The following is a 16,533-nucleotide window of genomic DNA, read 5'->3' on the forward strand; positions in this document are numbered from 1 at the left end:
AAATGACTATATATTTAACCCACTGATGAGTGAGTTACAGTTCCCTATCTGTTCCCAATCCACACAGGATATGGGTCTATTACAGCCGCAATTAGACAGGTATGTCTGTTTAGCTCAAGCTGTAACAGCTCTAAACAGATTTAGGTGCCAGGTTCAATCCCTGATGTTTCAGTCTTCATTCCTTTGTTTAAGAGCTTGCTCCTGTGGTTGTAGGAGGGCCTAGCCCTCGATTTCAAAGAACAGAGGGTTATGAGAGCAATACAATGATCAATACGGTATCATCTTTACTGTGTTCTGCTCTCTCTTGCCACAGAATGAGGAAGAAGAAATCAAACTGGAAATAAATATGTTAAAGAAATATTCTCATCACCGAAATATTGCGACATATTATGGAGCATTTGTAAAGCAGAGTCCTGCAGGCCAGGATGATCAGCTCTGGGTAAGTGTTGAATCCCATCTGTGTTCATCACATTTCCCTGGGAGAGCAACTCTTCATTGGGAGCTCCAGTGTGCTTAGCCCTGAGTCTAACTCAATGATCCATTTTTTTGCTTTGAGGACTACTTTGTAAGAGAGAGACTTTCTGCCTACCTATCTGCCCCACTTATGATTGAGAAGTGAATTGGAGAAGGAGCACAAATGGGACTTGGTACATCTTATGGTGACATGGTCCTGTAAGACTCCTAGGTAGTCAAAACACAAAATAGTTTTGTAGATAAATCGCCTTTTTCCAAAACACAGAATTCCTTTTTTTCCCTATGAAAATGTAAATTGAAAAGCCATGTTTTCAGTTTTCCTGGTTTTGATTTCATTTGTTCCTTTTAGGTTTTCCCCCCTTTGTGCCTCCTTTTCTTGGTTTTTTTTCTCCCCCTTTTTCCATTGGCAAAATGGAAAAAGCAAAAAGGGGAGTTAAAAATGGGGAGAAGAAGGAAAAATCAATACCAAAAACATTCGGTAAAAATATTTGTGATCATTGTTTCAAAATCAGTTCTTTCTGAAAAATGTGAAATGAAAACAGTTTCTGCATGTTCTCAAAATTCTCCCCTGGCTCTGCAATTTTATAGCCAGCTCTAGTAAGGAAAGACATGCCCACAGAACTGTAATAAATGAGAGGCGTTGCTGGATTGTTTTACTCCAGCAGCAAAGTGAAATGAAAATTTACTCCACTTGCAATCCTTGGAGGTTACGTACAGCACCGCACATTTACAGTCAAGCCCAACTGTGTCAGGCCAGAACTTGCACAGTGTGTTTCAATGGGGGCTGTGTTAAGGAGGTATAATGTGTTTGCCTCTCTGCAGTTGGTGATGGAATATTGTGGAGCTGGCTCTGTAACAGATTTGGTAAAGAAGACAAAAGGTAACTGTTTCAAGGAGGACTGGATTGCATATATCTGCAGAGAGGTTCTCAGGGTGAGTCTTGCTAACAGAGTTTGCTCGTTGCCACTTGACAATGTGAAGAGTTTCCTGTAATAACTATAAGATGTGGCACCAGGGCTGCTTTAGTGTCAATAAAAGAGGATGTCCCAGGTTACTTCCTGAGCCCAATCTTCATTCTTTGCTACTTGTTTCTCCTGGATAGTACAGAAACCAAACCAATTTCTAATTGTTTTTTGTGAAAGCAATACACATAGAAGCCTGGTAGCAAGGGTTACATAGCAAGCCAGGCTGAAAAGATCCAAGCCCATTAGTGAGATATTGATCTATCATCATCACCGTGGAGTTTTACCCATTTTTAAATAACAGTAAGATAAACGGCCATTCAAATGACATATGTTAAAATAGTGCATTAAGGCTTCAAAGGTCTAAAGTCTTTTATTTGTGTAGGGACAGAGATGGGTGGTCTGTTCGACAGAACATCAAATAGCCCACTTGGATTTGGGACTGGACTGCAGATTTGAATAGATATCAAATCCATGAGTCACTGGGGGCATCTGTTCTCTTGTTGGGAATTACTTGAATGGAGTAGCTCCCCTGATCACTTGGAAATTTTGTTGTCAGACACCTCAGCTTGCTGTCATTACCGTGGTCCACCATGGTCTGCATTCTGCCTCCATTTGGGGACATGAAAGGCCACATTTTCCACAGAGGTGTAAAAACCTCCCATCTGTCCATGGCAAATGGGTAACTGATGGTGAGACGGGCACGTATGCAGTTTCTCACTGTTCAAGTGCAAAGGCACGTTAATTTTTGTGGACACTTATGCCATTTTACTTGCACAGCCATTGCATCCCCTTTAGAAAATTTGGCTTTACAAGCCCCCTTTTAATTTAAGTACTGCAACTTAAGATAATAAATACACATTAGTGTAGGACAAAAGGGAATGGCTACACCCATCTCCCTATGAAAACTGATGAAGAGCATGTGTGGAGAGTGACCTGTCAGTATGTGGGGCGAGGAAATTGTGATAGAACTTTGGATTTTGTCAGACGCTGTCTGTGTTTCTAGTCACTCATATTAAAGAGGGCAAACATTTTTGGTGGTCTTTTTACTTCTCGTCAGCATCAGTGCAATATATTCCATTATTTCTAGCCTACTTTAACGAATGTTTTGAAACTAAAATAGTCTCGAATGGAGATGTGATCACTAGTCACTGAAGTCTGCGGGAATCTGGCTCAATACAGGATTTAATCCATTGCGACCAGTCTTTTGTTTCTCTGCATACTCCATACACAGCACTCTGCGTGCTGTGCAAACACTTTGCTGTTCACACCCCAGTTTCCTCTTTCATGTGCCTTTAACACATACTGTAAATGGGCATCCCTCTGATTCTGAAATTGCAGTATGCAATTTTGGGGCCTCTTTCTCCTCTTACTTGTCATCAGAGATGGTCTCCTGCTGTCAGACTTGTGGGAGTGAGAAGAAAATCAAACCCATTGTTGCTTTCTTCTCTTACTGCTAAAATGGTGTCAATTAATTTGTTGCTGCCAATCACAGCTAAAGAATTTTAGATTGGTAAATTTTAGTCCCTTTTCTCCATTAATATAGCCAGAACAAAGCAAAAGAACTTCATGGGACAAAAATTCCAAAGTGATGAAACTGATAGAAAAAAGCTAGAACCATGTGGTTGTCTTGCAGGGTTTGGCACATCTTCATATTAATCACGTTATCCACCGAGATATTAAAGGACAGAACGTTCTCTTAACAGAAAATGCAGAAGTAAAACTAGGTAAGTTTCTCTCAATTTTTTCTAGAAACCTGTGAGTTAAAGATATGCTGAGGTTTCCATGTTAACCTGAAAAGGATATCTAATAACTCAAGAGTGAAAAATATATTAAGTATAGTTGTAAAGACTTACATTTATATGGTACCTTTCATACAGAAGGATCCCAAAGGTCTTTATAGGCTCTGTGCATGGGAATTGCTCTCCTCATATGAAATACAACCATCCCAATAGAGTCACACTTAGAACCTGTTTAATAGCCCACAGCAACACTACATTACGCATAAGTACTAAATTCAAAATGTAGAAAAGTGTCCTTGTCCTGTCCTTTCTGCCTATCTGCCACTGGACCATCTTCTGTTGGTGAGAGAGACAAGCTTTTGAGCTTACACAGAGCTCTTCTTTGGCCAAAACAGTTTAGAAAAATCAGTTTTGAGCAATAAATTCCACTGAGCCGTTTTTCTACTCAAAGTGGGTTAGGAGATTTTAATGAAACTCATAGTCAGTGCTGAGGCTGTGACATACACTTCGCCCTGTCTAAAGGGCACCATGAAAAGGTAGTTATGTACCAAGAGTTTCCACCCAAGAGTATTTGAGAGCCCTCTCATTTCCTCTTCCAAGTGGTATGTCGCGGTGTGCGGACTATTGACAATTTTTAGCTCTGTGAAAGCCAACAATGTCAATAGCTCAAAAGCAAATGTGGACAGTTAGGAGTTTGGTTTTTTGAAAGGACATCATCGGGAATATCCGGCAATTTTTAAAGAGAGCGTATCAAGAACAGTGCTTTTCTCATGTAGGATTTTTCTTTTGTTTTCTCTGTTTCATGGTTTCAGGAGTTCAAAAATAAAATAAAGATTATTCTGTGTAGATACTGGGTGAGATGCTCAGTAAATGTAAATCAGCAAAGCTCTGACGCCTGGTGGAGATCTGATCTATGTGGTGAAATTCTAGCTCCACTGAAGTCAGTGGGAGTTTTGCCACTGACTTCAGTGGAGGCAGGATTTCACCCAGAGTCTTTTTTTTCCATTTCGCAAATGCTCCTGCTGTACTTCTTGAAATTAGCAAGGCCTTTTTTTGTTTTGTTTTCATTTTGTTTGCTGCCTTGTTTTGCTGCTAACAGCATAAGGGATGTCTTTCGCCTATTAAAAAAATAAAGCGAGTACTCCGTATTTTAGATGAGCAGACAATAATGAAACATTTCTATAAAGTACCAAAGTAAAACTAAAATATTTCCAGAGAAATTTAGCTCAGCCATGTCTAAAAGCCAAGAAGCTGGAAAACTCAGACTTCAGAGATCCAATGTCATTCAACCTTGTTAATGGGCTTTATATAAAAGACTAATATTTCACATCCAAAATACAGAACACTTCGATGAAAAGACACCCGCCCATTATTAGATAAGCTTACACAATTTAGTGCTACAATAATTTCCTGTTGCCGTATGGTTCTATGAGGTCTGTTTATCAATAGATATACCAGAAGTTGCATGCAAATAATTTGCTCATTGGAGTCAAGCATGAAAATCTGCTCCTTGGTGCCATGGGTAATAATAGGGTTGTACACTGCCTAATCTCTTTTTCCTCTGCTGCTTACACTAATTGGATACTACTGTAGCTACTCTTTGAGTAACACTCAACTTTATTTATATCCTTTTCCCAGTTGATCAGATATTGTGCAGAGGTGTTTTTTTCAATGAGTACATAGTTACTGAATGTGGATCCTATTTATCATCTGAGCAATGATGTTTGACAATACAACTAAAAATTCAGGTTGTGATGCCACTGCCCATTTGCACAGCACAACTTATTCCTCTTAATGCACGTCACAGGTGGATAAAACAGTGCACTCCTCCAACATATTCTGAGACAGGAGTGCAGCAAAAAAAAGGTCTGTGAAACCATTCAGAACAAAGCAATCCATTTCCTCGCTAATGTGCTGACCCTATCCAACGTTAACCACCAGCCGTAATACTAGAAATCTCCCAGTCTCACCTGAACACTTACGTGTAGGTTTTCGTTTTAGATTAAAATACCATTTGAAAATCTTCATCCACACCCCAAAGTAGTGCTTAATCCAAGTATATATTATATATTCCATAGTATCCTATTATAAAGCACTTTGAGGCCAACGAAAAGCACTTTGTAAGTTAGGTATTTTTATTTATCATAAGAGTACATCCCTATAGTGGCCATTCTGCCAAACTTAGCATGGATCGTGTTAATTTTAAATTTTCCTTTTGGACTGTCTGGTATAAATAGCTAGGCTCCACTGGAAACCCTATATTATAAGAGCTCAAATCTGCTATGCATTGCAACCCTAGAGTCTGCTTTCCAAGCAGAGACAATAACATATCAGACTTTTGTCCTATGAATTCAGCACTTGGCTCATTACTTTACGCTTGCTTAACTCTGCAGTGGATTTTGGGGTAAGCGCTCAACTGGCTAGGACGATTGGGAGAAGAAATACATTCATCGGAACTCCCTATTGGATGGCGCCCGAGGTCATAGCTTGCGAGGAGAACCAAGATTCAACATATGATTACAGAGTGAGTGTTGTTAGGAACTTAGAATCAATAGTAAAGTAAACAAGTTTTTGCTATTGACATCCTTTTGAAGTAGTTAACCGAAAGAATTGAAAAAAGGCGTCACCCTCCCTTAAAACCACAGTCATGTAAAGGGCTGTTTTTTTAATATTCGGTTTGTGACCAAAAAAAAAGAGTTTCAATATGAATTTATTTTCTTTGTGAACCGTTAACGTACAAAATGAAATACAAATATGTTTAGAATGAAACGTATGAAAGTATCGCTTATTCTCTGAAAACAAGACACAGTATCTGGAGATGGCTAGGGTGAAAAGACCTAAAAAGGGTGGTTAAGAAGCAGTGTAACACAGCTTCTTTCCTCTGTGATAGCAAATTATTTTTCCTTATGCTTATTGCACAGTCCTCGGGGTAATTTTACAATAATATCACACATATAATTATTAGCTTAGAACAACAAAAGACTCCTTGCTCCAGAAAAGATCACTAACCATTCACCACAGTCATGCTCTCGGGAGGAAAAAGTCTGAATGACTTTATGTGTCTTGTCCTTATGACTATATCCGGACTGTTTTCTTGGTGAGACACTCTCTCAACTCATTCATGGCACTGTACAACCATGAACGAAATATCCTCCTCACTGACACCAAAGAGATAGAGTATGTGTTATTCTTCCGAGGCCATCTGGGCACACTGCAATTTGGATACCGTATAAAAATGGCTATCAAAAAATTCTCTGGCAGTCCCCCTTACTATTATAATATGCTGATTTGGCTCTAAAGAGGCACGTGATACTGTTTGTCAGCCTGTGGTTGAATTGCTTGCACCACTGTCATCATTTACATATCTGCACATACCACATAGGACAATTTCCAAAGAATGCTTTCTGAATGACTGCTCTTGCCAAGTCCTTGTGTTGGGTTGGTTGCCTTCTTTTGTGTATCTTGTCCTTATAACAAGTTTGTAACACAAGGATCATCAAAATTACATCTGTTATTCCAGCTGTGGCATATTCAGAGCTCATATTATTACCTCTGTTTTCTACTGAGTCAAAGGGCATGATTCTGATTTATACTGCTTTGTCACTGTTGAAAAATGGCCTTTCACCCATTTAAAGGCATCTTAACATAAGAGAAAATCAAGTCCAAAGACTATTCTTTGCCTTTTGTTCATACTATATAAACCTTATGCCAAAGACTCAAGAAGTTTATCCGTTAGCTCCCATCTGTACCCCCAGTTCTATTCCTATTTAGCGCATTTTCTAGTGATGACTGAAGGGTATCCCCAGTTTGTGTGGTTTCCCTGTGTTGAATAACTTTTGCCCACATTGCCCTAGCTCCAGTCCGATTCCACAGACCGTAGTCCAAAGCTGATCAGCCGGGGGTTTCCAAAGTGCTGATTCAGACACAGTGTTGTTATTCAGAAGCCTGGACTGGGGCAAGTATTTATAAACATTGCTGATATGCTGAGTGAAAAGCAGGAAGCTGTTCTGCTGTGCCCATGACTTCTCACAGGTCCTGCTTTTAAAAAATAAAAAAAAATCCCACCAAAAAATGCAGTTCTTCTTATCTCACTAGCCTCGTTTCTCCGTACACCCCTAAGCATCAGCCCAAGGTTATCTGAAGCTTGCGTGCATGTCCCATCATCACCAGAGTCTAACTGTAGTACAGTGGGTGGCCATTTGTTTCGCACTTTTTCTGAAAGATCTCCCTTTTCTTGCTTTCAGTCATTAGTTAAATGACACAACCTGATCCTGAATCCTCTCCAGCTCCCACTGAAATCCAGGGTCCTCCTCAGGATCAGGCCCACAGTCTGCAATGCAAGCTGTTTCCAGCCTTGTAAAGCGCTGTGGGTTGGCTTGGCACTGTACACATTGTGAAGGTTTCAGAGTAGCAGCCATGTTAGTCTGTATTCGCAAAAAGAAAAGGAGGACTTGTGGCACCTTAGAGACTAACCAATTTATTTGAGCATAAGCTTTCGTGAGCTACAGCTCACTGTATCCGATGAAATGAGCTGTAGCTCTCGAAAGCTTATGCTCAGATAAATTGGTTAGTCTCTAAGGTGCCGCTAGTACTCCTTTTCTTATTGTGAAGGTGTCGTCTTAGGGCCAGGTCGGACACAAGTAGCTGTTCATTAAGGAGTTTTGCGCCAAGTCTGCAAGGATTTGCCATCTGCCAGTATTTTGTCTGATTTTCTGAGTAACAAAGTGCTATGAGACTTCAGGGTACCCTTTTCTTTTACATAATAATCATAGAGATCTCCCATAAGTTTATTTGGATAAATGTATCTGCCTAGGTGCATATGTCCACAAAAAGAGAGAAGTGTTGCACACCACTAAGCAAGTGGAAGCCTGGTTACATTCTTAAAGTCAATAGCATTACTCCTGATTTACACCTTTGTGATCAGAATCTGGCCATTTGGGTTTCTGATGCCATATAATATTCATAGAGGAGACTCCAGTCTGACCTAACTGAACTAAGTTAATATATCTATATTAAATCTGAATACATAGTTCTACTTTTTTTCCCACTGGCTAGTAACTTGTCCATGGATTGAAATACCTTCCGTGGGCCTGACTGCCATCTCCCTTCAAGCAGTGTAGGAAAGCAGTGGGGTCTCACCTGTGCACCTCCTCTGTAACAGAGGAGAGAATCTGGGCCATGGCTTCAAATGGGCCCTTCTATATTCTGGAACTTTTGTTTTAAAGATGAAAGGTCTGTTTCGGGGCTGGCTATTTCAATGATGAATCAGCTGTTCCAAGTTGTGTGGGAAATGGAAAGCTGGCCATTAGCACATTTCCGACAGGCTCAGCTGGGAACGGGCGGGAGCAGAATGGATGTCACTCACAAGAAAAGACCCTTCCATGGAACTCTAGGCAAGCGTTATGGTTTTTTTAACCCTACATACTACAAGTTACATCATTCACGGTTTCTTTTCCTACAGAGTGACTTGTGGTCTCTGGGAATCACAGCTATAGAAATGGCAGAAGGAGCTCCTCGTAAGTGATTGGGTATAGTTCTTTGTTAAATAGTTAGCCTAAATTTCATGGACACATTCTGTCCTGCTAGGTTAGCTTATCTCATGCTTGTCTAGGGCGTGTTCAGCTCTGACTGCCTCTTTTCAAATAATTCGTTATTTGACTCTTTTCCTATCTGTGCTCCTTTGCTCACCCTTTTTTCTTTTGATTCTCTCCTTCTGTTTCTTCACTCCTTGCCTGCCTTTGGGAAGATAGGGAAGCCAAGTGTTGTCTTCTAGAGCTGAGGTTAGTAGTGTCACTTCATTGATCATTACATGTGGATATAGATGAGCAAGAGCGATTAAAGCTTCAGCGTAAATGTGGGACAGTTTCAGTACTGGGGCTTCTCCAGAGAAAAACATCCCTTGAAAATGGTCCCCCAACCTGTTGTGGCACGAATCTTCATCCTGTAATTCCAGATGGAAGATTCCTCCAGGAGGTTGGAATAGGGGCCAGTGTCAAGAAAGAGCTATTCACCTTCACGGTACGTCAGTGGGCTAATCCACCTCTTTGGCCTTCCCATCAAGGGAACCAGTTCTCCATTGCACTGCACCCCACGCAGTCATTCAGAGTGAAAATGCTACTGAGGCGAAACACGATCAAATCTGAATGGGAGCGTTTCACTCCCACTTTGCACTGGTGTAAGTGGCTGTACGAGGTGCAGCGTAATGGAGAACGGGGCCCCCTAGAGAAAGAAAATTGGTCTGGGGTTAGTGCCTTGCTCACTCCTGAGTTTCACAAGGATTACATCATTTTCCCCCCTCAAAGCAATTTTGGAGATCTGTGGAGTGAGACCCCTCCCCCCCCACAGAACAGCAAAAATACTTCAGCCACACTTCAGTCACAGTTCTGATTTGCTTCCATCATCTCCCCTCTCCTGCAATTTTCTTGCTCCTCCAGACACTCTCCTACAGCCACATGGCACCACAATTCTGTCAACATGCTTCTGGCCTTAAATTTTCTTTCAGTATTATCTACCAAAGTCAGATACTCCTGATATAAGATACAAGTACAGAACGTAATTTAGATGCAGGGTCCTGGTTATCTAGCATTGCGGCAGACTATTACCCTTGTGCAATAGGGTGGGTTTGTGCCTAGGAGCACAAGGCATGTTGGATGTTCTGCAGCATAATGGTGTGAAGACACAATAGGGGTGTTTGGTAATTGCTGAACCTGCTGGAGGGGATCCTATTTATAGCCTAGGACCTGGCCTATGCTAGAGGGCACCTGGGATGTGTTTATCAACCAGTCAAGATACAAGTCAGGCCAAACTGAGATCTAAAGCATTTTCACAAATCATGCTCCAGGCTAGCTAGATCTTAGTTTTGAGGCACAAGTCTTGGAGGATATTTTTTATGTAACAAACATTCTTGCTTCACACCATATTTCAGTTGTATTTATTTATTGTATTTTCAGACTGGCTAATGCTAGTAGGCAAGTTTTAAGGAGGGTGCGATAGTGTATTTATTATTTCTATTGAGGTAGCACCTAGGAGCCCCAGGCGAAGACCAGACTCCGTTGTGTTAGGCGCTGTACAAACACACAACCGTCCCTGCCCCAAAGATCTTCCGATCCGAGTATGAGACAAGAGACAATAGGTGGATACAGACAGACAGATGTCAGAAGACCAGGAAACAATGAGACGATGGAGCCTGATTCTTCTGGCACACCTGTTCCACACTAGTGTGGTTCCATTGCCTTTAGTAGGCTACATCTACCTTACGAGCTAGGGTTGTCATTCCCCCACTCATGTATGCGCACATGCACTAGCTCTCATCAAGCTAGCGGGAGTGTCAATAGCCATGCAGCTGCAATAGCACGGTTAGCGGCAGCTGAGGTACGGCTGAGCCATGCCAGCTATGTACCCACCGGCTACAGGCTGGTTTGTACTGGGCACGGCTAAGCCATGCTTCTGCTGCCGCTGCTGCCCATCCCCTGCTATTTATGTTCTCCCTGGCTCTGCAAGAGCTAGCATGAGTAAGTGTCCGCGAGCAGGGGAATCGTACCTCCAACTTGTAGTGCAGATGTGGCCATAGAGTTACTTCTGATTTACACCAAGATTATCAGGCCTGATAGTCCCCATCCGTGTCATTCAGCCTGCAGTAGCATTTTGGAGGGGCAACCGTCCGCCAACATTTCTACTCCACACCCAGCAAACGTGACACATTGGGAATGGTCAGTGAAATGTAGGGGGTGGACTTTCTGGGTCAGGACAGTATTTACTTTTTAGTGTTGTTTTCCGTGTTGACTTTCTACAACAAAACCAGGAGTGGGTGTAGATAGAAAAAAAACAGTGTACCAAACACAGTGATGGAATCTGTTTAGAAAGCACCGATTGGTCTAAGTGGGCACAGAGTCCTTAAATACAGTGTAGCCAAAACATGTTCTTAGCCATATGTCCAGCTCCAATGGAGCGACGTACCAGTTCCCATGCCAGGTTTTTCTCTTCCTTCTTTTTCCCTTATGCCACGTGCTTTAGAGTGAGGAGGTTTGTTAACACCGAGCTTATTGTTTATCTCAGCTGTAAACCAGGCATATTAAAATAGATCAACATTTTGATCCAGAGTTTGACTTTCACATGTAGGTGTAAATGTCCTTTCATCGCTATGAAAATGTGCTTGTTTTATAATCCAGTCAAGCATTCTTTGGCCTTTGTTTTGAACAGAGATATAGAGCCTTAAAAGTCTGAAGGGCTGCATTGATCATTTCAATGGAGTCCTTCCTTTTACTGAATCCTTGCATCTCAGCTATAGCAATGTACAGTCCGGCCCACTCAGAGCCCTTCTGTGCTGCAAAGCTTTTCCTCCTCGGGGCAGTGAATTCCACTGAATAGCATTGAACTCCTGTGAAGGATCCTTCCATTCTTTAGAACAGGAGGAATTTTAAAGGGCTGCTACTTCTCATATCAGAAAGAGCTATTCCGTGCCCCCACATCACCCTAGGTATGTCAAAGGGATCAAAGGACAGGGGAAACCTGGCATTGCTTTAGTGTACTTTTTAATAGCTTGTGTTTTCCTTTGCAGCCCTGTGTGATATGCATCCCATGAGAGCTCTCTTTCTCATTCCACGAAACCCTCCCCCAAAACTGAAATCCAGAAAATGGTAAAGATATTTTTAAAATATATTTTAGCAGCCTCAGGCTTCTGTGGGTTTTTGATGCCTGAAGCTCAAAGACTGTGATCTTATCAAATCTTACAAATGAGATCTTGTCTATGCTGGTATTTCTGCTACTGATATAATCCCCTCTGCTACTGATAGGTTTCAGAGTAGCAGCCGTGTTAGTCTGTATCCGCAAAAAGAAAAGGAGGACTTGTGGCACCCTAGAGACTAACAAATTTATTTGAGCATGAGCTTTCGTGAGCTACAGCCCACTTCATCGGATACTGAATGCATCTGATAAAGTGAGCTGTAGCTCACGAAAGCTTATGCTCATATAAATGTGTTAGTCTCTAAGGTGCCACAAGTCCTCCGTTTCTTTCAGCTACTGATGTGAGTTCCAAGTATAAACACAATTCCTGTTTGTGAAGCATGATCTGCACTGGGGCAGATTACCCCAATTTGAAACCCAGCTAAGCTGCCCCGGTACAAATTGCACTGCGTTGGTGTAAACTGTGCCTACACTAGGGACTTGCACTGGTGGCTGAAATTCCAATGTAGACATGGCTTACGTGGGGTTGCTTTGTTCAGTGTTTATCAGGAGACCTCCAAGGAAAACCCAAGGTGCTGCAGGCAGTAGTGTTGGTAGGCCAGAAGGTGGCACTGTATCCAGATACATCAGGAATGAACACATTCCCTAGCATGAATTTAGGGAGAATTGTGTTTGTCTTTCAGATGAGACATAAAATTGTGGTCTTTGCCATGTATGGTCATTATGGACTTTTTGTAAGTGTAGTGATGATAGTCTTATTATTATAGTCAAAATCCAATTTTGGTAGTTACTGCCTCCTTAAATTTCCCCTACTATTTCAACTGGATACAGGAGGTGAAATTCTGCCCTCGGTTACACTGGTGTAAATTCACCGTAATGTCTCAGTGAGCAGAATTTGTCCTAGAATTCTTCCTTGCTCTGTGTCCTAAACTTTCATGTAGTGATGTGATATACTGATAAAACTCCTGCTGTATTCCACCCTATAGGAGGCTGTGCTTTAGTGCTGGCCAAAGCAAACCTTGCAAATACAGTGACTTGGGATCCTGCAGAGTAAAAGGTGCTATGTAAATTTAAGCAGAATTTTATTTTCATCTGATTTTGTTTGTTTGTTGTTGGTTTTTTCCCCCCAGGTCCAAGAAATTTCTTAATTTTGTTGAAAGTTGCCTGGTTAAAAATTACTTGCATCGTCCATCCACTGAAACTTTGCTTAAGCATTCCTTTATCCGAGACATGCAGAATGAACGGCAAGTGCGCATCATGCTGAAAGACCACCTGGACAGGACCAGGAAGAAAAAGGGAGAGAAAGGTAAGGTTAAAAATAATGCAAACATAGGCACTCATCCTGCACAGAGCCTTACGAAAGGCAGTGGAGCTATGTGCAGACACAGTGAAATTCTGGCCCCACTGAAGACAATGAAAGTCTTGCAAGTTGCAAGTGACTTCAGTGGTGGCAGGATTTCACCCACAGTGTGTGTCTGCATGGAGCTGATTGCAGGGGACCCGAGAATGGAATTTTAAGAAGGGTTCAGCACTTGTAGCTGGGCCCAGATTTTCAAGAGAAATCAGCTCCCATGAAATCACCTAGATAAATGTCTCGATTTTCAAAGGAGTTCAATGCATTAAGCACTGAGCTCTTTTGAAAATCGGGATGTAAATGTCTCTATGAGAGCTGCCAGGAGCTGAGCTCTTTTGAAAATCGGGATGTAAATGTCTCTATGAGAGCTGCCAGGAGCTGAGCTCTTTTGAAAATCTGGGCCCCAAGTGACTAAATCACACAGAAGAGATCAATAAATCCATTTCCTTGTTTTACTCCTACCTGGGCTTTCAACCTACTGATTTATTCAAAAACAAGAATCTGAGTTTGTAACAACTAAAACAAACTCTAACTTTGTTCTCCAAAGCAAAATTTAGAAAAGAATCTGTTTTAGACTAAATGATTGATTTTTGAATAAATGACCATATATTGCGTGGTATCAGCCATGCAGCATAGAAAGAGAGAGCCACGGAGCCACTCAACATCTCCACTTCTCTTTCTCCATCTGTATATTTTATACCTCACAAGGGCATTGTGAAGATTAGTTGAATATTAGAGCCTGGTTGTAAAGTGTAATGAAAATTTAAAGTGCTGTATGTATAAAGTCTAAGTACTGGTTTGACACAATGAGATTTTTGTATCTGAAATGAAACTACTGCCGCAAGGTGTAATTTACGTACTGAAATAATAATAATGGTACATTCTATAGCACCTGTCATCTGCGGGTCTCGAAGCGTTTGGAACGGTAGCAAACATGAGTAGGAAAACAACTTATTAAAAGGTTACACATTTGCCACTTGTGCAAAAGCTCATGGTAATAATTACATAAATGCTAGAAAATTACATGGGGGGCGGAATTCCTACTGATAGTCAAAGCTCACCTGAAGGGGAGCAATGTTGTGGAATTACTATTCATGATACACTTCAGTGACTTGAAAAAAAAGTTACAGACACCCACTGTCACATTGTGCCCAGCTGGAAATAAAGATGCTGACCCTGTTTGGATGAAATTAAAACTTCAAAGATCTGCCTTCGTGATAAAAGTTGGAAAGAACGTCAGACTTACAACTTTGCTTCTTTATGAGATGTTTATACTAACGCTCAAATTAACCAGTTAACAAGGTGTTTCTCTTTTGTACTTAATTAGTTTTATTAATTTTCATATGAATTTAGGTCTGGATTGACTGAAGGCCTTGGCTCATCCACAAAACAGGCATAGCATGGCAGGCAATGGCCATGCAAGCTCCCTAACACCCTCCCACCAATGTGCCTCAAATCCTGTTCTGAGGCACCCTTCTGCAGATATTGCCACCGTTTTTTGGCTTCTTCTGATTGGTTCCAATGTGGACGCCTGCTTACAGAAAAGTAGACTAGATCCATGAAACCCATTTCATGTAGACCACTCAATGGGAACAACCTTTTAGACTGCGATTTTCAAAGGGCTCTAAAGGAGTTAGTTTCCCAACTCCCATTGACTTTCCCAGATCACCTGAGCTGGGTTTGAATGGGTGACCTAATGTTGAAAAACTTGGTAACCCATCCATAATCCCCTGAACCATCTACTCCTTCCATAAGGGGTTCCATTAATGACTAGCTGATGATGTCTCTTTCTTTTCCTTCTTCCATTACACTTTTAAGACTCTTCAAATCTGATACATAAAGGGCCCTGATCCAAAGTCCATTGAAGTCAAAACAAGCCTCTCATTGGCTTCAGTGGGTTCTGAATCGGACCCTAAAGTCATTTGCTGTGATTTTGTAGAACCATTACTTAGGTTAGTATCGGGAGGTAACATACTCCTTATCTGGGTTTGTATTGTTTTCTTTTTTAGACGAAACAGAGTATGAGTATACTGGAAGTGAGGAAGAAGATGATGAACTGGATGAAGATGAAGGAGAACCAAGGTTAATTTTATTAGCTGTGTATAATATTGGACTAACCAAAGCATTTTCATCAAAGGCACCTCTCCTCAGCCAGATGGGTTTTCTTACCATATTTTAACCCCTAATGCTCTGTGGTACCCAGTTAGCCATAACTGGTTTGTAGCTGTTGCATCTAAATGTTGAGTGTAAGGTATCTGCAATATGTTGTTTTCATAATTCCCCAGCAATGGGGAGGGAATGTCACAAACAAAGAAGCAGATAATCAGCTTCAGCCTGGATTTTGTAGTGTAGTAAATACCGAAGCATGGCCAGCCTACAGAGAATGATTCTGTGGAGATTTATTTGAACATTTACATTTGTTAGCACAGGCAGCATGCCATTTCCCAGCGACGTTTTGTACTTGCTCTGCGGCTTTAACGTTATGGTGAGTCTTATAGAAACTTCTCTTCTGTTTCAGTTCCATAGTTAATATCCCTGGTGAATCAACGCTCCGTCGTGAATTTCTGAGGCTGCAGCAGGAGAACAAAAATCGGTCTGACCCTCATCGACAGCAGCAGTTCCAGCAGCAGCAGCTAAAGGACCAGGAGAAATACAAAAAGCAGCTGCAGGCAGAGCGGCAGAAACGAATCGAGCAAGAAAAAGAGCGGAGGAAGAGGCTGGAGGATGTAGGAAATGGCTTGTATTTGTAATCCACGTATATCAATCAGTGACCAACGAAACTATGCCAATTTCAAGAATAGGTTTTAAAAGAAAAAGAGGCCTTGTTAAATTCCCGTCACCAGCTGGTTTGGAATCTTTAACCCTGGTAGAAATTTGTGGCTTCTGACCACTGAGATTAATCAATTTTTTGAAAAGGTTCTACCCACTTCCTGCTAACTCCCTGCCCATGTGCTCTGGGAAGTCGATGTGTAACCACACTTACCTCAGTGTGGTTGGACCCCAGGAATGGGTAGGCAAAACAGAGGTGGAATTCTTATTCCCTTGCCCTTGTGCATAGTCCAAGTTCAAGTCTATACTTGTGAGTCCAAACTACACTGGTACCTGTGATAGGATTGCACTCTGCTTTTGTGGTGCTACATTGCAGTTGCTAAATCAGAGTCATGTCTTTTCATGGCCTCTGAAGCCATTATAGGACAGTTAAGATGATGCTTTTGAAACACCAGTCTGCTCCAACAAAATCTAGGCAGTCCAGATAACTCTTCCCTATCAAAATGCCATGTGCTGAAATAAGGAATTCTACGATGGAGGCTTGTTTGAC

The 16,533-nt window shown here is 41.5% G+C and overlaps 1 protein-coding gene across 1 annotated transcript in view; it reads left to right on the forward strand.

Annotated features, from left to right (window-relative positions):
- NRK (Nik related kinase) overlaps positions 1–16,533 on the forward strand; it is a 120,965-nt gene that overhangs the window by 49,906 nt on the left and 54,526 nt on the right. Inside the window, exons 4-12 of the mRNA XM_084639819.1 lie at positions 314–439; positions 1,297–1,407; positions 3,073–3,163; positions 5,572–5,702; positions 8,640–8,694; positions 11,736–11,814; positions 12,991–13,166; positions 15,224–15,296; positions 15,733–15,940. Of these exons, the coding sequence (XP_084495945.1) occupies positions 314–439; positions 1,297–1,407; positions 3,073–3,163; positions 5,572–5,702; positions 8,640–8,694; positions 11,736–11,814; positions 12,991–13,166; positions 15,224–15,296; positions 15,733–15,940 (1,050 nt within the window). The remainder of the gene's footprint in view (positions 1–313; positions 440–1,296; positions 1,408–3,072; positions 3,164–5,571; positions 5,703–8,639; positions 8,695–11,735; positions 11,815–12,990; positions 13,167–15,223; positions 15,297–15,732; positions 15,941–16,533) is intronic.

The sequence above is a fragment of the Lepidochelys olivacea genome, assembly GCF_965140295.1.
Source record: "Lepidochelys olivacea isolate rLepOli2 genome assembly, chromosome: 9".
In the NCBI taxonomy this organism is placed as follows: Eukaryota; Metazoa; Chordata; order Testudines; family Cheloniidae; genus Lepidochelys; species Lepidochelys olivacea.